The sequence below is a fragment of the Melanerpes formicivorus genome, unplaced genomic scaffold, assembly GCF_026170545.1.
Source record: "Melanerpes formicivorus ecotype bairdi unplaced genomic scaffold, bMelFor1.0.p_v2 SCAF_40, whole genome shotgun sequence".
NCBI lineage: Eukaryota > Metazoa > Chordata > Aves > Piciformes > Picidae > Melanerpes > Melanerpes formicivorus.
In genome coordinates this window covers 6,036,023-6,060,694 of record NW_027142392.1, presented here as the reverse complement: position 1 = coordinate 6,060,694, position 24,672 = coordinate 6,036,023, and the positions used below count along the sequence as shown (strand labels likewise).

The window sequence follows — 24,672 nt, the reverse complement described above, 5'->3', positions numbered from 1 at the left end:
CTTGGATCTGAATTTTCATGATGTAGCCCCTGATTTTGTATTTTGCCCTTTTAGTCTGCCATAAGATGTTCGAGACATCTTCACAAAGTGGGAGGTAATAATAGCTTCTCACCTGTTTCAGAGCTGACTGAAAGTGGTTGTGATTCAGACTCTTTCCTTTCCTTTTGTTTTTTGTTTTTTGTTTCTTTGTTTGTTTTAATTCTGCTAGTGTTCATGTACTTATTAGTTAGAAATGGTGATGTTTTCTTTGTTTGTCTTTAGACGACACTGGCTGCCCTAGTAGCCAGTCAGTATCTCCAGTTAAGACTCCTGATGCTGGAAATAGCCCAATCAGCTTTTCCACTGGTAGCGATGGAGACTTCTCCAGGAAGAAATTCAGTCCAGGGACAATGAGTGAAGGGAATCCACAGCTGGCTCGATACAAGAAGGAAACAAAGTCAAGCCTTGTAAAGCCTGGTGAGTAGGGTATGGTTCCTTCAATATCTGTAATTACACTTTCTAATTAATTGGTTAGCTAGTCTAATTAACTAACTAGTACATCTATAGGTGTCTATGTACATTGTGTTGTGCTGCCTGCGATATCACTAATGCTGATAATGAATGCAAAAAAATAGTTGAGTTCTTTCTGTGGGTGCAGCTGCAGGATTTGGTAACACTCTCAGTATTGGCTTTTTCATGGAAATATGATTAGTTGATGTCTTCACTTTCTTTTATGAGGTTCAATGGTGGTGTCAAATAACAACTGAAATGGATTTTATCCTGTTTCATGGTAATTGCACACATATTTAACTGGCCAAAGATAAATGACTGTTATTATCAAAGCAAAAAGAATTAGTTTTCTGATGTTAGATTTATTGTTGGGTCTTGCCTAAAGTTTACCCATCCAGACTATGATAGTTCTGGGGATACAACATGACAAACAAAGGTAAGATAATGGACATCTTATCTGTGGCAGCTAGGCAGGTGTAGATCCATACCACACTGGCTGATTTAAGAGGACATCTCCAGTTGCCTCAGGCTAATGAGCCCCTTCAGATCACCAACTAGATTAGTGCTTGCTTGTCACATATCAAGACTAAATGTGCTGGTGTGTCATTTGCTGCTGTGATTTTAAGAAGCAGTATAAAATATTTTTGTGATTCTTGTGCTATTGTTTAATAGCAGTTGACCCTGCACAGAGACAGCTGCAGAGCTGACATGGTTTATATGCTCTGGTACCTCCTGGCTATCCCATTTCCAGAGTCATTTTACCTCTGGAAGCAATTTAGATACTTTCATGAAGAGCCAGCTCGGATTTACCAGTGCTGTGTTTAATCCAGAAACAGCAGAGAATCTATTGCAAAAAAAAAGCTTCACTGTCTTGCTTAGTCATTGAGAGGGCTGATTAAATCTGACTTATTACTACCCTGGAAGTTCTTCTGCTCATTTCACATCACCGTGTTACTTGAGTGTTTCCAGTCTCTGCATAATGGATGATAGATAACATTTTTTTCAAGGCTTGTTTTCTGTTCCATTAAAAGCAAGGCATCTAATGCAGACAGAATGCAGTGAATATGGTACATCACAGTCAAATCTGCAGCCATGGCTACCAGGATCATTTTGGATATGAATATGGAAGTAGCTTGGGGATGAAGAATTTTGAAAGTCTTTTCTCTGCTGCAGGTTTCTGTACACATGGGAAAGAGTTATACACGCATTTCAATAAATTGCTTCATTGTTTTCAACCATTACACTGTAATGTCACCTGCCTTTTTGCAGTAAGGGTCATAAGACCTTTCAGCTGATGTTATTATTTCAAGTCTTTGGACAGACTTAGTTTAGGTATTTAGATACCTTCTAAGTGGACCATTCCATAACTGTCAGTACCTCTCACTGATTGATCTGTTTAAGGTTGGAAAAATTCTTTCTAGTCTTTAAGCATATTGCTCTTGAAGTCCATCAAAACTCTCACAACAGGAAACAGGTCTGGTTTACAGAGTACTTCTAAGTTCCTCCTGGCAAATACCTCACACTTTTTAGTGGAAAATTGTCAAAAGCTACATCATACTCAGTATGAGAGCTGACATGGGCTGGGGACATTCCTGAAACAGAGAGCATGCCAAGAGACAACTGGGGTTCCTTTTCCTCAACATTGGCCACAGGGTTTAATGTAATTCTCTCATTGCTCTTTCTTGGCTTCAGGTGGATCCAGTCTCTTCCCCATGACCTACTTGTGCATGAATTTCTGGTGACTCAGTCGGGAAGATATAGCCCTTGTGCAAAGAGGAGTCATCATCGTGTAGCCAAACACACAGGGAGTAACAGGGAAGCAGTAGAAGGGAAGTGGGATGTGGGAGAGGAGTTAACAGCAATGTTCTCTTGTTGTACATAATCTAGTTCTGCATGCAGCTGGCTACCTCAAACTACAGCACAATAAGACTTGTGTGTAATATCTCTCTACCAAAAGTCATTGTTGATTTACAGAGATAATCTCTACTTTTTCTTTGTCTACTGATAATGACTATGTATCAGGAGCCAGACACGAGAGACAAAAAAATGCAGCCTGCGACTATCTTTTACAGACTCTGTCCTGCACTACATTTTTTTTAGGCAAGAAAATCAATCAGTGTGCACCTTCAAAATGCCTGTCATTTTGTTGAAAAGGTATCTATTTCCAGGGCTTTCTTGGAACATGCTGAATCTCAAATAACACTCACACTAATACTTAGATCATTCAGGAAATGTCAGAGTGGGATTGCACCGAGAATGAACCCTGGAACTCTTTTTTTCTAGGCTGTTCCCACTCTAGCAAGATCACTTCATCTTTCTTTTCTGTACTTCAAAAATATGAACTATGACATTGCTTTTTATTCTCAAACAACCTAAGGCCTTGTTATGTGGATCTAAGTCATCTCTATCTCTTGAAGTATTAAGAAACTAGATTTGGGTATCATTTATAATTCATGTTGTTTGCACAGCAAGTCATACTTAATCCTGGAATGTTTTACCACTGCATCTTGCTAAACCTCTGAAACATTTATAATCATGAAGGTGTTATTCATTTGGGATTGATGATAATGGGTTTTATTCTGCATTAAATCCAAATCACAGCAGTGTTATAGGAGAATTTGGCTTAAAATCAGTGACTGTATTCCCAGGAAAGGATGGGGAGGACAGGCACATTAAGGAAGATGCAAAGTATCCAGTCCAGGAGCATTGTGAGCCTTTTCATTTCAGGACTTTAGAAAATGTTGCCTCTTTGGGGCATGATTCATTCATGTAATATTAAAAGAACAGAAAATATGTTGTAGAAAATGGCCTTCCTAAAAGGCACAAAAAGCTTAATTAACACTAATCCTAGATCTATATCAAGATGCTGTGCTGAATCCTAGTTTTAGTAGTTGAATAAACTGGAGCATAAACACTTCTAAGTATTCACAATTCTTGGTGTACTCCTCCTGCAAAGATCCATCCTCAATTCCTGCAGCTCACATTTGCATCTTGTTAAGAGCAGTGGGAACTACTTTGCGTTCTTTGACAGTCTTTCTCATCTTGTTTTTTGACTTCCATATGAATATTTAGTGCAAGGATTCAAAGTCTGCATCTGCAAGGTGCAAAGTACTGATAAATTTAGCAAAATCGTGGATAAAAAAAATCTTGGGCAAGAGCTGTGCCAATAACTGTCTAAAGTGTTGCATGTATCAAGTCATAAAAAGATGTACTGTCATTTAAATGTCTGTGAGCATCATAACTCAAGAAGGACACCTGATGAACTGTGTCCAGCATATCTGGTAAAAGTTCTAGTCTTTACTTTCTTGCTTCAGGTGTCATTAGGGCATGCTTGGGGCAGTTTACAAAAATGACCTGGGATTCCTACTGGAGCTGTGGTTTAGGGCCCATGGAACTGCTCAGGTTTCACTATTAAGAGTTAAGAGAAAACATCAAGATGCTCAGCACCACTGCTAGAAAGAAGACCTAGGTGAGCCACAGTCAGGGTCTGTCCCCGAAACCTTGTAAATATTGATCTCTAAAATAGATTGGTGTGCTTCATTTGCAAAGCAGGACCACACAAAGGTGAAAGTGATAAGACTGGCAGCCTCAGTATAATGTGTCTCTCCTTCTGCAATGGTTTATTTAGCAGTACTTTATAACCCACATTCCAAGACTGCGCCTTTCCTGGAGGAGAGGTAATTAAGAGCAAGGGTATATCAAAGAACATTTAACTTGGTTACAAGCACAGGATTTAATCAGAGTGCACCATGCTGCAGTCAATCATAACCTTATTTGTGCAGTGAAGATGGGAGCTTATTGCCTATTACTCTAGAGTTCTACACACAGATTGTGTCTTTTGTACCTCCTTAAAGTATTCGATTTTATAATAAGCATTTTCTTCATGTACCAACGTTTACTGATAAATATAAAGCATAAATTCTCTAGGGGGTGCAGAGGAGCTTGCAAGTGAAAAGAGGAGAAGCAGAAGCTAAAGTTCCCTGAGTAATTTAAACCTGATGAGGATGGCTTTAACTCGAGTATTAGAATTTTTAAGTAGTTCAGTATTTGTTGAAGAGCAATGATCAACACAGTGATCAATTTTGTGTACTTCTGGAAGGTTTTCCATCTGTTTTGTTTTTTAAACATCACCTCAGCAATAGAAGGAGAGGAAGCAGTTGAATGTGCACCATCTTCCTGAGACATAAGCACATGGTTCAAATGCTTCACTTCTGTCCCACACCTGATAGCCGGCAACATAACCATTCTGATGTTCAGATCAGATGGGATGCAACATTTCTTTCCTATGTGGTTTTAACCTCATTCTTCTCCCCTTTTTATATTTATTTTGGACAACAACAGAGACAGCAAACGCAGAGTCTAACAAGTACAGTTGTGGCAGTCTTTGACCCTATTCCTGCCTCTCATTTACTGTTGCTTTTCTTCCTTCTCTTTACTGTTAATTTTGGGCCCACACAAACTAGCTATTTCTGATTTTTTTTAAAGCATGGTGTTTCCAGACAATAATTCTGTATGCACTGAGCCCTCCTGCATATTTTACTGATGGGATACGCTTTAATTTCATGTCTGTTGCTATGGTGCTGTGCAGATTTGCTTATTTGACCTGCCAGCACAGGGAATTACTAAGGCCTCGGTCGCCATGGGTACCAGAGGACCAGGGTGCGCTTTGTGGGGAGATGAACCTAAACATCTTGCCCTCCAAGAGCACCCTTGTGGGCCAATAGACCCAGCACAGCCTGTAAATCTATTGGGACCTACTCTGTTTGGCATAAATCCCACAAGATTTGTGATGTAGAACAGATGAAATCTCAGTCTACAGGTCTCCTTAGACAATCTTCAGGAGCTGTGGGCTGTCAGTGGGGACTGACTTTCTGGTTTAGTGACTGGCCCCATTGCTCAAAGGAGGTGGAAAAGCTTTAACAGGTGAGTCTCCTATTTACCTTCTTCTGGGGGTTGAAGGAGCTGTTCTGGAGATGAGCAAGATGTGAAATCATGATCTTGAGCCAAGCTGGATAAAGCAGAGATGCTCTGTCATTTAACCTCAATTCCCTATCTCTAATGTAGTTGTAATTGCATCTGCCCACACAAGTGCACTAATGTCCTGTTTTGTGTTACAAGAGACATAACAAAATTGGTGAATCTAGTGTGCACCCTTTCTAAACAAGTATATCAGCATTTATGTTTGGATAAAAGAGAACCTTGAAGTCCCTGGTTACACTGACTAAAGGCTCTATGGACTGAAAGTGGGACCAAGGTTGGCTCAGATGTAGGTGTCTCTGTTAGAGTCATCCGTGTTGAGTCAGATAAATCCCACTGCTGTCTCCTGTGTTCCTCATCAGATCTCTGACAATTCTGCTGTTAGCCCTTATTGAAGCCAAGTAAAGTCTCTGCCTCTTTTTGCAGTTATATATTGATTGATTTTTACAGAAAGGATAGTCTTACATACTCGGTTGTGGAGGAAAGTTTGTGTTTGAAGATCATGCACGGATCTCCAAGCAGATCTGACTAGATACCTTTACCTCTTCGGTTGATCACTGATAAGCTTAGGCACCTTCTGTCCTATTTCTGAAACCTCCTGCCCAAGGTGCCTAGCATTGCACAGGGAGATTCTATATCTCATTTTGCAAGCTCCAAAGGAGGAATTGGCAAGCAAAAGGTGAAAGCCTGAATCCTACCTGCCCTAGATAATGTCCTGCCCATCTGTGTGCTGATGGCACAGTCCACCTGCAATTCAGGGTCTTAGGCACACATTTTCTGCAGTTTGTTAGGTACTTGTCTCCTTCCTCACAAAGAAAAACCTAATAAAAGGAGATTCCCCCTTAAATAGCTCAGTAAAGAGAAAAGAAACTTATATTTAGATCTGTTTGTACCTCTTTTTTAGGATGGACTTGAGGACAAAGCAGAAGAGTTCTCTAATACAAGGCTACTGGGCAGGCTGAAGGGATGCAAGGAGTCTGCTCCCAGGGAAGCTGTTCCACTTCATTTAATTTAGTAACTGTTTTATTGGAGATTTGAAGCTGACTTCCCAGCAGGCTCACAGTAACTCCATTCTCTCTCTGTGGTCAGTTAATTGTCCCAGTACTGCTCCAGATGTACAGAAAGTGGGACAGCTACCATTAAAGGGAGATTCTCACCTGAGGATGCCTGCAGCCTCAAACTTAGTGCTTGTCCAGAAGAGCCACAGCTCAAACTGCAAAATGGAGTGAGTAGAGGATGTGGACATGGCACTTCTGCAGGGAGTGCCTGGGCTGCTGAACAGGGTGAGATCTGTGCCAGCCAGTTCATCTTTTAGTTCCAAATGCCTTTTGATAGAGATGCAGGTCTCCTGGGGATTGTGGGGATGTGCTTCTGCATCTGAAAAAGATGGCTGTGTGCCTGGTGTAAGAAGAACACTGCAGTTTAGAGGTCAGGGCTGAGGCAGGTAGGGAAGATGCCTATAGCAGTGATATTTATAGATTATTTAGATTAATATATATATATTGCTATATTCAAGCAGGGGTTTTTTCCCTCTCCTCTGCTAATCCAAAGTGGAATATGAGCCATAAAAAAACCAAAAGACAAATCAATGCTAGTCACACTGCACACTTCTAAGTATTTGTTTTAAAATGTGTGTGAGGTCAAGCTGGAACACGCGTTGCAATTTCTGTATTTACCACAACAAATTTGATGCCCCTTCTGGCTTTTTTCTGTGGTTTTTCAGCCTGCTTCACCTCCACAGGAACACTGTGCATACAAAAGAGCCCATTATGAATGTTCCCTTAGGATATTTTTTTGTGTGTGTGTGTGTGCTCTGCTTTTAAATGACAATCTGTATTATTTATGCCAGCGTTTAAAATACCTTTCTGATTGCCCAGCTAAAGTATTCTGAACCTACTTCAGCTATGCACAGCTCCCACCAACCATCAGTTTTTATTTCAAGTAATTTTTCCTTAAATAACACACATCACAGCCAGAATCCTGTGTTGCTGGTACATGGGGTTTTTTGCAGTATTCCAGCTGTATTCTTCCTCCCCATGATAAACAGTGTTGCCAGTATTCATTTTCATCCTGGAATACACAAATTGCATTCCCTTAATCTCCTTCCAGAAACAGTGACCTGTAATCCTGTTATCATTATTGTTGACCTTTTTTGGAATTCCTCCAGGTTATTAATGCCTTTTTAATGAGAATCCTGGGATTTAAACTGCCTTCTAAGCAATGTTTACTCGAGAATTGATAGATTGCTTCCTCTTCTATTTTTTTCCTTTGCAGGGGCTATTTTTGTTTTGTCTGACATCTCGCCACCTTCAAAGTGGAGCTATGCAAATAACTGGTTTGGAGGTTTGCTGCCAAATCAAAACACTAAAGAAAAACCTTTGTTTCAGAGTGAACAAAGGCAATGTTCAACCTAAAATATTTAGAATATTTGGGGAGATGTTTTTGTTATGGTTTTTACCCCCTTTAAAAATAAAAGGAACGAATTTATTGGTTTGCAAAGTTAAAGCATTGTTTCAAACAGAAAGTAGAGAATTCTGATTTTCTATTTCCTGTCCATTTATGATTTTACTTTAAATCATTAGTAGTTCCTTGAACTTTGTTTTTTTTTGGTGACCAGATTACTACCTAAAAGTTTGTGTTGCCTTCCAAGTAATTACTTTCAACACTTTTGCAGCAGTATTGAGTGGTGTGACTGTTTAGTGGATCACAAGTGGATATGTCAATATTTTCCTTATGTTTTCATATATTTATATATAGGCATGGGAAGCTAAAGGAATATCATTATCTTAGTCATGCAAATCTCATTGTGCTTTCATTGTGGTTACTGCCTTGATATCTAATGTCTTAGCAGGTAGTGGTTCCATTTTGAATACTAAGCCTATTCAAAGCAGTTGCATTTTACTTGCTTTTATCTGCCTAGATATCTAAATCCTGGTGAAGCTGTGTTTTAGATACCTTCACTCTGTTTTAGTTCTCAGCTTGGAAGATACTATTCTGAAATCAAGAAGAGCCTTGGAGAAGGGGGAAAATACGTGTCCAATACTTGTTCCAATAAGTAAAGCAAAAATTGAAAACGTTAAATAAAACCCAGCAGCTGGAAGAGTAGGTTGACCAACTTTGACCAAGACTCTGGATGCAGGGCTGAGTAGATTGTCCTGATGGAGGGGGGAGCTGTGGGAAATTCAGTCCTGTTTGGATGACTGCATGTAGCAGGGGATAATGAAGACAGGCAGCTATCCAAATTTGGGTGGATCTATAGAGGAGCTGGGGAGGGGCATGATAAGCTGAGAGGATGGATGCAGTGAATGTTCCTAATAGGGAGATGTTGTGCAGCCTCAAAGCTTAATCCCAGTTCAAAGCTTAATCTGGCCCTGCAAATCCCAGGTGGATCCTTTCTTTCCCTAGTAAATCAACCACCAGAAAAGAGCTTTCCTTGGGAAGCTTTTGTATGGAACCTGACGTATTTGTAGTGTGAAACACCCACCCCGATCTTTAGGCAGGAGCCAGACACCAAACCGCTGAGAGCTTTTATAGCTGACCTGTTTCTTGGCATGCCCAGAAACAAGAGTTTTACACAGCTGAGAAGCTTTGCTGGTTGAGACTGATGCAAGGTATTTCCCAAGCGATGTAGCAGACGTGTCAGACGTGTCATCCTTGTACAACTCCAGCCTCCAGCCACTGAAAGGTGGACATTGCTTCCCCAAGGAGCTTGAAATACATGGCCTTTAATGTGACATAATAAACCAGGGAACCTACTTTTTATATACCATTACATAAATTACATTTAAAGGAAATGAAAAGTCTGCAGGGTTTGTTTCATATTTTATTAGTTTTATGAGCCTTGTCCTGCTTTGAGTGCTGCGGCACTTCATTATAGGTCTCTGTTCCTCCCTTCTGAAATTCTGTAATAGGAAGCTGTTAGACTGTGAAACCTGGGCAGGCTGTGACTGTTCACTAGAGCTGGCAGAATACACTGTGACCACAGACTACAAGGATTAATAAGCTGAAAAAGCACAGGTTTCTTCGCTGTCACTTGTGCTTCTTAATGATAAGAGTGCTACTGAGGAAATAAAGCAGCAAATGACAGCAGTCATAACACAAAGTGGATTGTCCTTGGACCTGCCTTGGCTTTATTACTGAAAAAAATACAGCTAAAGCAATCAATCAATATACTAAGTAGAGTTTCACTGTGCTTTTCAATAGATGACACTTGAACTGAATTATTTTTTTTTGTATTCAATGTGCACATTAAATAGTTGATTAGCTTATGACAAATTTTGCTTTTCATCCTGGAACTGCAGGGTTGTTTACTTAGTTACCTCCCTGATACATTTCTCCTTCCAGTGTTTTTAGGGGGGGCTGTTGGTTTTTTTTCTCCTTGCCTGTTGAAAACATGTCAAATTGATATAAAATGTTTTATGTACATTATAATGGAAACCATATGTCTTATGCCAAGGGTGACTGTGCAAAAGCTTTCAGCTGAATCAGGTTTAACATGTGATTTCATGAATTTGCTTACATACTGTGAGCACGTGCCTATGCAGTGCTGCAGCCAGCCTCTCTCCTTGTGCATGGGAAGCAGATCTAGATGTGTTGAAGGGACCTCTGAAAGCTCTTTGTTGAAATTCTGTCACCAACATGATGAGAGGGCTGGGGCTGGGACGTTTTCCTGGTTTGTGATGGAGTTCACTCCCTTTCTGTGTACTACTGAGTCATCCCTGCCAAAGATGACATTTTCCAGCTCCTAAAAATACTTTTGACCAGCCTATCCATTTCCTTTCAAATACTATTACCATATACACAAAAAAAAAGCCCTGAGGTGATACTACATGCTTATAAAAGATACTTTTCCGTAGCTGGATTTGCACATACATCTTATAAAACTGTCATATGCAAGTTGATCATCAGGTAATACAACTATCTGTACTTTTCTAACCTCCCCTCTCAGTGTTTCTATTGAGGTTGTTTTTTATTGAGCAGCATCCTTCCATCTCTGATCCAAAGTGCTTCTTTGCTTGAACAGGAAGATAAGTTCCCCAGATGGTTCCTTTCTGAACATATGTTCCCCATGACAAAGGTCATGTCAGGCTGAGAAGAGAAAATTTATGAGAGCCATTTTAAAGGTGTTGTTAGCTCAAACTGCGTGTAGGAGCACAAAAAAATAATTAGGTGAGGTTGATGTTTTGTATGAAGAATTTCCTTAAAGTGTATAAAGCACCAAAACACCAAAAGCAACTTACAGTGCTCTTTGTCTGTTCCAACATCTGCTTGTGGCTGGTCTACAAATTCATTAATTAAAACCAATTAAGAAAAACACAAACCCAGATCAGAGTGATGTGCAGAATATACATGATGGCTCTCAACTTGATTGATTGTGGTTTCGCAGCATACACAAGTCATATTCTGTATTCATTTTGAGATCCACAGTGCTTACAATTTGCATTAATGTAGTTCAGATTGCTACCAAAACTGTGATATTTAGCTGAGATCAGAAAGCTGCTTAATGGGATACATTTTAATGATTTGGTAACAACCCTTCCTCCAAAGTAAGAAGAGTAAGCAAACAAGATGAATAAAAATCAGTTTAGATCACAAAACCATCAGTCTGAATTGATCATTTGTAACATCAAGTGTAGATCCAAACACAGAGAAGCAGGATCTGCAGTGCAGTTTTTTTCCCAAAGTCTGATATTGAACTGGAATTTTCTTCACCCAGCAGGTTTGAAAGATGTATGGAGAGTCACACTGAAAATTTTCCTTCGCATCCTCTCTGACTGCATCTTTGCCAGCTGCCCAAGCTACCAGCTGTTACTGCACGGTGTGCAGTCAGCTGAGATGTTATTAACAGATCTGTCTGATGAGTGAGCATGGGCAAGCAGCTGGGTGGGAAGTGATGGCTTCACTGGCCAGCAGTGAGTAGGGGAGGCAATGCCTGTTGATACTCTCAGGATTGACACTGCCAGGCATTGCAGTGCCCAGATTCTCATCGTCATCCTGGGAGTGCAACTCAAATCTGAGCTTGATGACTAAACTGCTTGGAAAATAAGAGGGGAATCTTGAAATCCATGATTCATGGCAGAGAGCATGCCAGGCAGGGACACACCTTCACCAGTCCACAGAAGATGCCAGAGAAGAGTGTCCATCTCCCAGACCTAGCCACTTACTTCTCAGTGTGCCCATGTGTGTTCCTCAGATTCACTCTGAACCTCCTTTCTGTACCCTTACCATCTCCATGAGTGGAAGCACCCTTTACTTTTCATTCCTTTGAAATATGGCCAATGCTGGAGTTACTACCCAGTTTTGTATCCCAGCTGAACAGTTAGAGCTTGGGGAAAAGATCAGAGTTCAGTGCTTTCCTTAGACCAAAATTCAAATCCACTCTTCTCATAGGAGTTCCTGAACCACTGCAACCTACTGGTCATCCTCAGTTTCCTCCACTGACCTTAGACCTCACAGTAGTGGAGGATGTAAGACATGGGCAGAGGTAGAGCATAACAGCTTATGAAAGACAGGAACTACAGATGTAGTGGTAGGTTAAAGGTTTGAAGATAGATGAAACCAAATCTCTTGAAAACACTGGTCCTTTGAATAGTGGGCATTACAGCTTAATTCTCTTTACTTTGCCAGCTGCTTCTAATGGCTTTGTTGAAGTTTATTACACAGCTAGGCCCAGTCTCTTCTCCTGGGATCTCTAAACAAAGTTATCTACAGAGATAGCAAGCCACTGACTCTGCTTAGTTGCTACACTAGAGTGGTGAACATGTATGCATATTTTGATCTCTTTGCTGTATAACAGGATGTTTTTGAAGATAAGGATACTCAGCAAATTTAAGTGCTTTACATTTTCAGGACAAGCTGTCTCTGTCAGCAGTGTTTTATTTACAGCCCTGTATCACTAGGTGACTATATGCAAAACCTAGCATTGAGATATATATAGATATATATAAAGAGGTCATGTTTATGAAGTCAGAAAGTAGGTAAGCTCAGTGGTCTATATACCTTAGCAGCTATGGAACAGTGGTGAACTTGCTAATAGGAAAGACAACCAACGAGACTAAATTTTACTAAGCCCACATGCATCCTGAGTTCTGGAAATCCAGTTCTGCTGCTCAGCTGTCAGTGGTCCTGTCACAGATATTACTTGAACTTTTTCATTTTTTTCTGTATTTTAATCTTACTATTTTGGATAACAAAATGCACACAAGAAAGTTTGAGCTTTATTCTCATAGAGGGAAAAGGATCAAATGCTGAAGTGCAGGCAAAATTTTAATATCAAGGCCAGAAGACCAAACAAGGTAGCCAACCATCAGTTAGGGCTAGAAATAGCAGAGTGGGATGCCGTGCTCCAGGCATGCATGTGAGGTTGTTGTGTGACTCTGTGTAAGAGAGAGGGACCTTAACAGGCTGGACAGATGGGTGAAGTCCAACAGGATGACATTCAACAAGTCCAAGTGCCAGGTTCTGCACTTTGGCCACAACAACCCCATACAGTGCTACAGGCTGGGGTTGGAGTGGCTGGAGAGCAGCCAGGCAGAAAGGGACCTGGGGGTACTGGTTGACAGTAGGCTGAACATGAGCCAGCAGTGTGCCCAGGTGGCCAAAAAGGCCAATGGCATCCTGGCCTGTATCTGAAATAGTGTGGCCAGCAGGAGCAGGGAAGTCATTCTACCCTGTACTCAGTACTGGTTAGACCACACCTTGAGTACTGTGACCAGTTCAGGGCTCCTCAATTTAAGAAGGATATTGAGATACTTCAATGTGTCCAGAGAAGGGCAACAAGACTGAGAGGTCTGGAGCACAAGCCCTATGAAGAGAGGCTGGGAGAGCTGGGGCTGTTTAGCCTGGAGAAGAGGAGGCTCAGGGGAGACCTTATTGCTCTCTACAACTACCTGAAAGGAGGTTATAGACAGATGGGGGTTGGTCTCTTCTCCCAGGTAACCAGCAACAGAACACAGTCTCAAGCTGTGCCAGGGGAAGTTTAGGCTGGAGGCGAGGAGGAAATTCTTCACAGAAAGAGTAATTGGCCATTGGAATGTGCTGCCCAAGGGAAGTGCTGGAGTCACTGTCCCTGGAGGTGTTAAAAAAAATATTATATGTGGCACTTAGAGCCATGGTTTAGTTGCCATGAGGTATTAGGTAATAGGTTGGACTTGATGATCTCTGAGGTCTTTTCCAACCTGGTTGATTCTGCAAGACACGTATCCTGTCTTTCTGTACACACATAGAGATGTGGCGTGGTGTTTCTGTGCTTGCATGCTGTCCCAGTAAGCCAAACATACCTGTAAAGTTGTGAATGCAATGTGTGATGTGGTCACTGAGCTGTGTCATTATCCTTGCACTGTGACTGAGACAGTGCAAAGAGCAGAGTTAAAGATGGAGTTTTCTTGCCAAAATGTAGGCACAATGGCTACACTGCATGAGTGGAATAAACATGCACCAGAGCTAGCTGGTTGTGTTCCTGCCCTTGCCCAGGCAGCTCTTTTTAGTTTTCCTCAGTCCCACCCTGAAATTTGTAATTTCATCACTTGTAGGATGTGAAATCTGCCCTGGAGTAACTAGTAGGAAGTTCTCCAGTTGTTTCCCATGCTGTGGCATGGACAGCATTAGCCCCCTGAGCAATGTCCCCAGCCCATGGCCCAGAGGAGCATGAGGCTTCTGCCACACCTTCATGGCTCTCTGCCTGGGTTGTGCCTGTCCATGTTATCTGCACTCCTACTCACAGGGTGTAGCATGCAGTGACAGGGTTGCAGGCTGCCTTCTCCTCCCCTCCATGTCAGATGGAGCTGGGTGACTGGTGTGGTCCTGTCAGGGCAGCAAGGAGGTCCAAAGGCAGCCCAAAGCAGGATGCTGTCAGCGTCACACTCTTAGCTTGGTGACATGGCCCATCAAACAGCAAAGTGGAGTGGCAGTGCTAGGCATTACACAATTCCATTCCTGCTTCTCAGAGAGGTGTTCCAGGGAAAGAGCAATGCAGGAAAATGTTACAGTACTTTATTGGCCATCCTTGTGTTGTTCTTCCCACTGCACAGAGCAGTGCATAGTTTTCCTCCTGTGGCGTGGGTGTGCTGCTGCTCAGAACCTGCTGTGAGGCAAGGGGAAGCCAGAACAACAGGCTCCTAGTGTCAAATGCCATTCATACAGCACAAACTTTTCCATCAGAGCATATACCCAAGTTGGCTCATCTGCCAGAAGGCTGTTGGTACTGTGGCACTGAGTGGCTGGAGCATGGAAGAATATGTATGAATTAATTTCAGATGAGATATTGCTGAATCCAGCAGCCCAACACATCTTTTGCAGGTGGGTAAGATAGGGTGGGTAAGATAGTCCCCTTAACAGGAGAGTCACATTAGAGCCAAACAAATGTTATGGCCACCTAGGACAAAATATGGTTTTGAGGAGCTTCAACCTCTTTCAAGGTTAACATTGGATCAGCAGTCTGTTCTGGGGCTTACCTGTGTGAACTTCTGCAATCACATTGTCACAGTGACAAAAATAGTCAACAGGTGGCCTTAGGGAGCTGTCAGCCTGTAGAAAGGCGTTAGGAGAGATGAGAGGCTGTGTTCACCTCCTACCCACATTGATGCTGGGCAAGGAGTTTTGTCTGTTTGTTAAGACATTTGTAAGACAGAATTCACACTTACTCAGGAGAATATGTTGCAGACAATATTAAATGGAGAGATGTTGTTTTACTTAGAGATGTCTACCAAATGGGAGAAAATATTTTGCAAATTCGCCTAGTAACATCGCTGTCAAGCTCTGCTACATTCAGAGTTGGCTTTAACATCACTAACACACTTGGAAACAATACTAGCAGTGACCCCTTTAATTTACAAAATGTTCTTGACGATCCTATAAATAGCCCCACGCCTAATTTTAAGCATAAGTAGTCTCCTGTGCCCACTGTTAAGCTTATGTGCAGCTATTATCAGAATTGAGGCCAGACAGGTTAATTCATGCTTTGCAGCTACAGCTCCTGGTCTCTGGCACAGTTCAGTCTGTCAGAAAACTCAGCCTTCGAGGTGGTTGCCTTTTCAGGCTCTGCTGACTCTTATCGGCAGGGCTCGGCAGCCCTTCCCCGTGCCGTGCCACAAGCCAGCTGGGTCAGGGAGAGGTGATTATTAAGCCTTGCTTCCTTGACATGCTTTCGATAGCAAGATCTGATTATGATGTGGTCTACTTAAGTAGAGATAAGCCTTGGCTAGGGCTCCTGTTCTCTGTCATAGCCAGGACTTGGCTTGGAAAGCTGTTGGCATCTTGCAAGGGCAGGAATGCTTTGGGGGCCCAGACGGCAGAGGTATGGTATGTGTGTGACATGTTTTCCTGTTTGGGTCTTGTTTGGGAAAGATTGGGGTGTAGTGGGGTACCAAGACAGTATTTGGAATGTACTTTAGTTTTGAAGATGGGAATGTTTTGTTTATCAGGAAAGCACTGTTGCAGCTTTGGATGTTGTATCCCACGATCATTTTGCTTCCCCAAGGAGAGGGTCACTGACATCTGCATCTGTAGACTTGATGTGAATATTTTGTGAAACAAAGCAGCTTTGCTGCTCCCCCTCTCAAACTCACATGCAGTTCTAATCTGGTTACAGCTGTGATGACTTGGGTCCGATCATCAGGAGTGTTGTTCTGGGCATGGAGTTGGTGAGAGATGATAAAACTGGGTTCCAAGGAGGATATTCTTTTGAAAAGCTAAGCTTTGCATTTGAGCACTCTGAAATTGGGCTGAGGAGTATTCTGGACTGGGCTAAATCAGAGGCACAGAGAAACAGGAGCTGGTCTCAGAGCTGGTGAGGTTGGGAAAGTATTGGGTTAAATCTGAACACCTCTGATCCTAAGACCAGTTGGTACGAGTTGCCAGATGTTAATGAAGATTGCTGGATCTCATCCTCTTCAAGGCAGTGAGGACAGCTCCATTAAGGCCTTTTCCCAGTCCTGAGTATTCAGGACTTCAAGACATGCCCATGACCATCAACACTGCAAGTGATTTGAGAAAGATAGTGCACTTGGAGGTTTATCTGCTGTGATGAGGATGATGGTATATGCAGCTGCATCTTCCTCTCATGGGAAAGATAGCAGAAATGGATTTGTGGCTAGTCTGCAGCAACTGGCCTTGAGTGTTTATGCAGGGGACAGCACCCGGTAATTCTGGAGTGAGAGAAGTTTCTCCTGACTGGCTGCTTAAAGGATATTGGAAAGTTATTTCTGTCCCCTCAGATGCAGTTACCACCCACTATTGTGGTGCTGCAGCATGAGACCTGGATGTGGCCTGGGATGTTTGCCATCTGAGTGACAGACTACAAAATATCCTAATTTGGGGGGAGAGATTCCAGATGATAAGACTTTGTTTGTACATCTACCTTAGCAAAGTACTGACCTTAGGAAAATGTGAGCAGTTTTCCTTGCATATGCCAGAGCCTGGGGTGGGGGGTGGGAAAAATGTGATCCATAGAAAGTCAGTAGTCTGATAGATGGCTTGGCACCCGAGAAGCACTTGAGAGCCACACGTGATTATTGGATTACTTAAGGCTATTAGAACTGCCTTACTATGCTTCTGTGCCACATGAAAACCTGCCTATGTGTGTACCTATATATGTGTGTGCATTCTCTGTTAGCCTTCACACATTAATGCATGGATACATGTATGTGTACATCATCTCAGAAACCAAAACAGAAGCTGCTTTCCTCCCAGCAAGGAGTATTTTCATATGGTTTTAATGTAAGATGAGATCTCCAGTTACAAGTGTGTGCTTCTAATCACTGTGCTCCCGAAAGAGCCACATGAGCAGCCTCGTTCAAGCGTTGATGTCAGTGAGAAAACAAACAGGTTATCATAACAAATGTTCCTAGCTGAGCCTTAAAATGGCTTCTGTAGCATGAGGGTTTTGTGCCTGAATGTTTGTTTTCTGCTGCTGCTGCTGAAGTGCCAGTTCTGAAGAAATGCTGCAAATCTGGATGGACTCCAGTGCTTGTCCTCAGGGAAAGTCATGCAACTTTGGAAAGTCATGCAACTTCTGACATTCACACGGGATGGACAAAGGAAGGATGCCTGTGATTCATTGTTATTTTGAAAACAGTCTTTGAGTTATAAATTCCATCGTGCTTTCACTCCTCCCTTTTCTTTTCCAGGGAGTGAAGCTGATTTTAGCTCCTCGAGCAGCACGGGCAGTATTTCAGCGCCTGAAGTCCACATGTCAGCTGCTGGAAGCAAAAGATCATCTTTTTCTCGCAAGTAAGCGAAGCAGTTTCTCCTGAATATTTCAAGTGTTGCTAGTGCAAAGACAGACTGCCGTGGAAGGCCTTGCAATTAATACATGCAATGGCAGTGTTGTGAGCTTTAAAACAACTTGGGCAACACTGTGCTCTTGGCCAGCACTTGCACTAATGAGAACTGTGGCTTGAGAGAAATGCTGTATTCGGAGCACAAAAGTTGTCAGCGTGCCAGATCAGCCAACTGGTATTGTTTTGTTGTTTAATCCTAACAAGTATGAGAGATACAATCAGGTAAGGCAGAAAAGGCATTGGCAGGAGTAGAGGAGAGGTGTGTTAAACTGGGTGCATGTTAGTTAACAGCAGTGTTGCTAAGCAGTTAACTTTAACCTTTTAGTCTTACCACTTTGTTTTCTTCCAGTAATAAATCATCAACTCAGGGTGTTCCTTTCCAGAGCATGACCTTATTTTTTGTAGGAAGAAGTAGATCATGCTGGCTTTGATGCTTTCTTCTTAAACACCCTTCCCCAACCTTTATATTACTAAAACTGTATGCAAATTAAAATTATTTTTAAAAAATAATAAAATAACAACCTACCATAGTCATCTATCTAAATGAACTTCCCAGGAAAGGTTTCTGTAGGGTTTTTCCTTGTATGAAGCGCAAATCCAGACAGCTTGTGAATATGGGGGCGTTGAGAGGGAGCAGCGCTCGTTGTGCTCTGCCCACGCAGTCCCTGCTGGTTGCATTTTTTTGAAGTAGGTGGAAAGAGTTCCAGTTCACAGGACTGGTTTCCTTCCCTCTGTGGAAGAACTGGCAGGGAGGCTGGGACTAGCAGCAAGATACACATATGCTTGAGTCACTCAGACTCCAAGGTCGCAGTGCACCCCAGTGTAGAGAAACTGGCAGAATGCTGTTTAATGAGCAGCTTCCTATCTGTATCGTGAGACTCTCAGAAAAATAAACATTACTTAAGCTCTCTCTAGATAAAATCTACCAAATGAAGTTACTGGCTGTGGGAAAAACAGTACTAAGTATAATATGAAGCCCTAAAATTGCCTTACTTTCACTAATACTATGTGTCATTTCATACTGTGCATTTAAATATCACTATAAATTAGAGCACGCTGACCTGCTCAGCTGGACAGAAGTCTTCTGTAAGAAGGCTCCTTCAAATGCTTTGCTGTGTTCTGCACAGTCCACGTAAGTTCTCCCTCACACCAAAGTAGATTCTCTACTGTACAGAGTGGAACGAGATGTCTTCTTTGCAATATGTTATTTTTCAACTGTTTGGCTTAACCGAATATGAAATACTTCAATGTTGTCACAAACCACAGCCCCGCACTTTGTTGTAAAATAATTATAAAATCACCCAAACCGCAGCAATGTGATGAAGGTTTGCAGCAGCCACTCAACCATCTGTTCCTTATAAACTGTTCCATTTTCAGGGGAGGGAGGAAACCAAGTCAGACAATTTTAAGAAGATATTTTGCTTCCTATTTCTGTGGTATTTAAATTTTTGTGTTCAAGCCCTGCCTTTTGCTGGCTGGATTTTCCTTTTCTTCTGTATTTTTCTGAAACCTGTGCTTTCATTACAGTGTTCTTGCATGGGAGGGTGAAGGTAGCAGCATGGTAGCGCAGGAAAGGCAAACCAAGTGGGCAAGCAAAGAACACACCGCGAGTAGCTGTCCTCAGGGCACCTCAGCCCTTTGGCAGCTCTCAAGCAGTGTGCATACCAATTGCTTTCAAACATTCACAGTTGACAGTCAGATTATTTTACAAAGAGTGGGAAAAGAAAGATAGATATGTATGAAGGAAACGAGAAGGAAGGAAGAAAATGCCATGCTTTTGTCTATTTTAATACTATGTCAGCCTGATGTCAGTGGGGTTCAGACTATATCTAAGTGAATGAATAGCTGACAATGACAGCTGAAGCGTCCAGCATGCCAAAGGCAGAAAAGAACAGTGGCAAAACAAAATCTGTTTTCACTGCATGCTGCAATCCCTCAGCCTGCTTGCTGAGGAGCGTCAAAGCAGTCTTACAGCAAACCTCCAGGGTTGGCCATCTCTCCACAGACCTGGCCAAGGAATGCTGAAACATATTTATTCTGGCACCAGTGCAGGATTCAATTCCCTCATTGCTTAATGGAGTCAGAGGTTGAGGGAACATGGATGATCACTGGAACCCTGCTACCTGCAAAGAAATGTGAAAATGGCCGAGGATGCCCTGAGTCATGTAATGCAAACTAAGAGCCCCACAGGAGCATGCGGTGGCTGATGACTTCAGGACTTTCTTCATTAGCACTCACAGTTATCCATGTTTAGACAACTTTGTATGTAAAATAAGACACATAATTAGCTGCCCAATGAAGATAATGCAACATGCTTTAACCATTTTGGTTTCCCTCTAGTCGTGGCCCTTATGGTCGGAATAATGGATCCTTATCCTACAAGTCTGGAGCCAGCCCACCTGCTAACCGTGAAAAGGATCCTTTGTCAACACTGTGCAAAAACCAGCTGAGTCCTGCTAACATTCATCAGAGTTACAGGGCTTCTTCAGCCAGCAGCAGCAACTCAGGCTCATACAAAGGAAGTGACAGCAGCCCAGTGATGAGGCAAGTTTTTATTTCATCATCCTGGTGTTCAGCACTCTGAATTACCTTCTCTGCACTGTAATGTGGGATCAGCTGTCTGGGTTACTGAGAAAGTCACCTTGCTCCTCAGCATAGGTGTGACTCCTCATATTGGTGGCTTTGCAGACAATAGGGTGCTATAAAATTCAAGGTTACTTTTAGTCAAAGCCGCTTATAGTCAGTTTTCACTCCAAGGCAGGCTCCTTCATGTGGTTTCATGCCACCAGTTCTCATGAGGATTTACTGTAAGGGTCCTTTCACTTTAGAGAGCATTAGGTGGTGTAGTGTAGCAAACATTATACACTGAGGTGAAAGACCACTGTGATCAGCCTTAGGCACCTCTCTGTGCAGTCCCTGTATATGAAAGAAAAGAAGATACCTGTCAGAGTACAAACCACATATTGCAGAGAAGAAATTACCACCACCCTGCTGCCATTTCCTGCCCCTGCCTCCCTCACTGTCTCAGGCAGCTCAACAGGCAAGCATGTCAGATGCACACCTAAAGCTAGATAGGACAGATGTAGGTTTCAGGTGTAAACACAGCCTCTGTGCTACCTCACCTGGCTGTGTCTACAGCTGGGTGTCTTTGCCAGTGGTCCAGCTGAATGTTTTTTGGGCACACCACCCATTTCAGGTTAGGAGATATCTAGGTATTCCACAGTTAACATCTCATTTGATGTAGTGGCACTGAAACTAAGCATAGTAAATAGCAAATCTGCACTATAGCCACAAATCATCCATTTCTGACAGAGGGAATCACTTAAGTGGACACTGAGGAGCCCCAAATGAGTCGAACATAGACTCAGTTTTGTATCATTCAATGGGATGCTTTTCTTCTTGCCAGGTGTGAAGACGTACAGGAGTGATGTTATGTGATGGTTTGTGGTTCTCTATTGTTTTTTTCTTTTCAGGCGATCAGGGAGATACAATTCTTGTGATAATCACAGCATTAAGCCACAAAATCCAGAGCAATACTTGACTCCTCTGCAGCAGAAAGAAGTTACAGTACGGCATTTGAAAACAAAGCTGAAGGAATCTGAGAGCAAACTTAAAGAAAGGTACACATCACTTGAGAAATCAAAGTTAGAAAGATCAATTCAGGAACAGTTAGGGGTGGGAATCCTCAACATTTTTACTTATTTCTTGACTGCAGAGATTGTTCATTCAGAAATTGTTTTCAGGGATTTCAGGTTTCGCAGCATGCTCAGTATGTACCACTCAGTAGTTATGAATATGGATTTCCCAGCAGAATATTTTTAAAGGATAATTTTTTACCGGTCCCACTTAGCATTGAGACCTTTTATACATCAAACAGTTTCTACCTGCCAGTGTGTTTTACCTTGGACTCCTGTTCTACCTCAGTTAGTGAGTTATGACTACAAGGGTTGCCCTTCTCTGCTGACAAAAGAACTGTTACACAAATCAGTGTGCCCACTTGTAGTTTTGTCACTTAGATACTGAATTTTTCACAATAGCCCTTTTCATGGTTGCTGTGCATAGAAAGGACAATGTGCATTACACAGCAACACATGTTGTCTCTTGCTAAAAATGCAGTCTGAGAACTGGGTCTCCAGCACACATAGCCAAAGCAGGCAAAAAGAGGTCTTTAAATAGAGCCCCAAGGCAGAGTTTCAGAGACCTACCTCATGGTCCAGCTTGGAGAGCTTGACCTCTGCATCTGCAAGAGCTAAATCTCTTGCAGGGGAACCTCTCCCCACTTGCTTGCAAGTAAAGACAGCAGCCTCTGACTCCACACTGGGCAAAGCAAGCTGGGTGCCTGCATCGCCAAGCTGTCCTTCTGCCCGAGGCCGGTGCTGGCTCTGTCCATTCAGGATGAGCTGTTGGGAGGCACATCTGTTGACCTCATTTCATCCAGGTCAAGGCCGTAGGTGAAATGTTAACCCCTCTATTGGTTGGACCAGACACCTAGAGGTGACCACTTGTGCCTCAAAATGTCTGAGATCACAGCAGAGTCCATAAGGATGCTGGCTGTGTGGCAAAGTCAGTGACTCCAGTTAGCAGTCAGCTAGCATGCCTTAGCAACTGGTTTACACCTCTGCCAGCTTTCTCAGAAGTGGCAGGGAATGGTGCAGGGAAGAATTTGCTTCCCTCTGTGGTGCACATTTGCTTCCCTCTGTGGTGCACATTTCTGCAGCATAGTCATCCCTATGTGGTGGAGCCTTACATTGACTCTCTAACTGACCAATCAGCTAAAGTGTTAACAGCATTTTTATTTTGCTACAGGGAAACAGAAATAGAAGAGCTCAAAGCTCAGCTGGGGCGGATGAGGGAAGACTGGATTGAAGAAGAGTGTAATCGTGTGGAGGCAGAGCTGGCCTTAAAGGAAGCAAGAAGTGAAATTAAACAACTCAAACAGGTTATTGAAACCATGAAAAACAGCTTGGCTGAGAAAGACAAAAAAATTCAGAAATACTTCACAGACATAAATATTCAAAACAAGAAACTGGAATCTTTGCTGCAGAGCATGGAGATGGCTCAGAACAGCTCTGCGAGGGATGAGCAGTGCCTGGAGTACACATGGGGCTCAGATGGGAAGCCGTCAGTGTTGTGTGCCATGGTGCCAGACAGCCTTATCACAGAGGACCAGGCTTTGGAAGAGGTGGCAGATAGTGGGCTGCTTCTTACTGAGGATACAACTAATGGGACTGATCCATTTGGAGAGAGTTTGACCAACACAACTTTTGACTGGAGCGATCCAGCTCCCTCCAGTTCTTCTGTGAAGATAGAGCTGCTTGAAAATGTTTTGGATGAAAAAATAACATCTTCCTGGGTGGAAGAGAAAAATAGCAACATGACAGTGGAGCAGGCTGTCCAGACTGATGTGGTGCCATATAGCCTAGATGTGGAGCAGCTCATTCAAAACATCTTCAGAGCTCAAGATACCAGTCCTCTAAGCCCACCTTCTTCACTGAAGGAACTGGGTGAATTTTCTATTGGAAGCTTCAGTGATTCTGGTGTCGTAGTGGACTTAACTCCAAGTGATCCAAACTCTGCCATCCTTTTGTCTCCTATGGAGTCTCCTTGCAGGAAGGTAGAGCATGGATCTATTAAGAACCGTTTCATGAAAGAACTTGATTTTACAGAGCCACATGATGACGAAACCTTTGGCTATGTCAGCACTTCCTCTCAGATAGGAATCAAGAGGAGATACTGGAGCAGCAGTCTCCTCAGAGATGTCCTGGCTGTAGCAGCCCCTGTTGTACCAACTATCATGTGGGCTTTCAGTACTCAGAGAGGAGGAACGGATCCCATTTACAATATCGGAGCGTTGCTTCGTGGTTGCTGCCTTGTGGCCCTGCACTCCTTACGCCGCACACCCTTCGATATCAAAGCCTAAAGTCCACTTTGTCCCTGGGAACCAACTGGCTGAGGCAGAAAGAAAGAGGGTTGAGATAGATGGTAAAACGTTATTGTATATTCTGGCAGAGCCCATCATTTTGTTTTCGACTCTCTGATTTGCACTATAAATTGGTTTGAAAACATGTTCCTTGTTTGGAAATAAAAAAGCTGAACCCTGTAGTTCCACAAGATGTTTTTAACAGTACTGCTGCCTACAGAAGTCGTCCTCCTGCTCCCAGGCACCTCGGCCCTCCCCTGCACTGGTGCCTCTGTGTTGCTAACACAGCTGCACAGAGGACATGAGGAGTGAATTACAGCTAGCACTCTTGGTTTTTTGCTGAGTTCAAGGGCAGTCTCTGTCCCTAGCTGGTTCACTGGGGGACTGTGCAAGTGTTTTGCACTGGCTCAAGAGTAACATGAGATACACAGGGGAGCAAATGGCCTCAGGGAAAGGTGGGGGAATTTCTTTAGGCAGCATGAACGTCACACATTTTTGAAACTACAGCATCAAGTGAGGTGGAATCTTGTTCCCACTAAGCATATCACACACGTGCTCCAGAAAGCATGCTAGCGCTTTCCGTTCGTTGTCCAAGGTGTCGATTCAACTTAGAGGTGAAACTCATCTTCCCCAGGCGGCTTCCAGCACATCGTTCGTGCCTGTCTCGTGTAGTGCTCTTCTCAGTCGTACAATTGCTTGAGCATTTCACTGGTTTTACACATATAGGGGGGACTGTAACCAAAAATGTACCTTGTTGGGAGTCTTGAAACTTGTTGCAAAGATCAGTATAGGTGTGGATACACTTTGAATCTCAATGTTGTTTTAAAGTCTTAATGTATTGGAACCCAATAGTCTTTCGAGCCCTTGGAAATACTATGTATAAATGTATTGTATTTTAACTTATTGTTTATTTAATTGCTTTATTGTAAATTACCTTTATAATCACAAGTTCAGTAAAGCATGCTAGAAATGCCAAATGTGTGAGTGTTTCATTGCAGCTAAGCTATA

At 42.6% G+C, this 24,672-nt stretch overlaps 1 protein-coding gene across 5 annotated transcripts in view; it reads left to right on the top strand.

The window, feature by feature from the left end:
• Window positions 1-24,672, top strand: part of SYBU (syntabulin) — a 67,022-nt gene extending 42,350 nt beyond the window's left edge. For 2 of the 5 annotated variants that reach the window (XM_068158659.1, XM_068158660.1), the window contains exons 4-8: window positions 262-456; window positions 17,592-17,694; window positions 20,085-20,288; window positions 21,218-21,364; window positions 22,551-24,672. In XM_068158659.1, the coding sequence (XP_068014760.1) occupies window positions 262-456; window positions 17,592-17,694; window positions 20,085-20,288; window positions 21,218-21,364; window positions 22,551-23,664 (1,763 nt within the window). In that variant the 3' untranslated portion in view covers window positions 23,665-24,672. Of the gene's footprint in view, window positions 1-261; window positions 457-14,221; window positions 15,766-17,591; window positions 17,695-20,084; window positions 20,289-21,217; window positions 21,365-22,550 lie in introns of those variants that run through there. The other 3 variants (XM_068158662.1, XM_068158663.1, XM_068158661.1) reach the window with 3 other exon arrangements.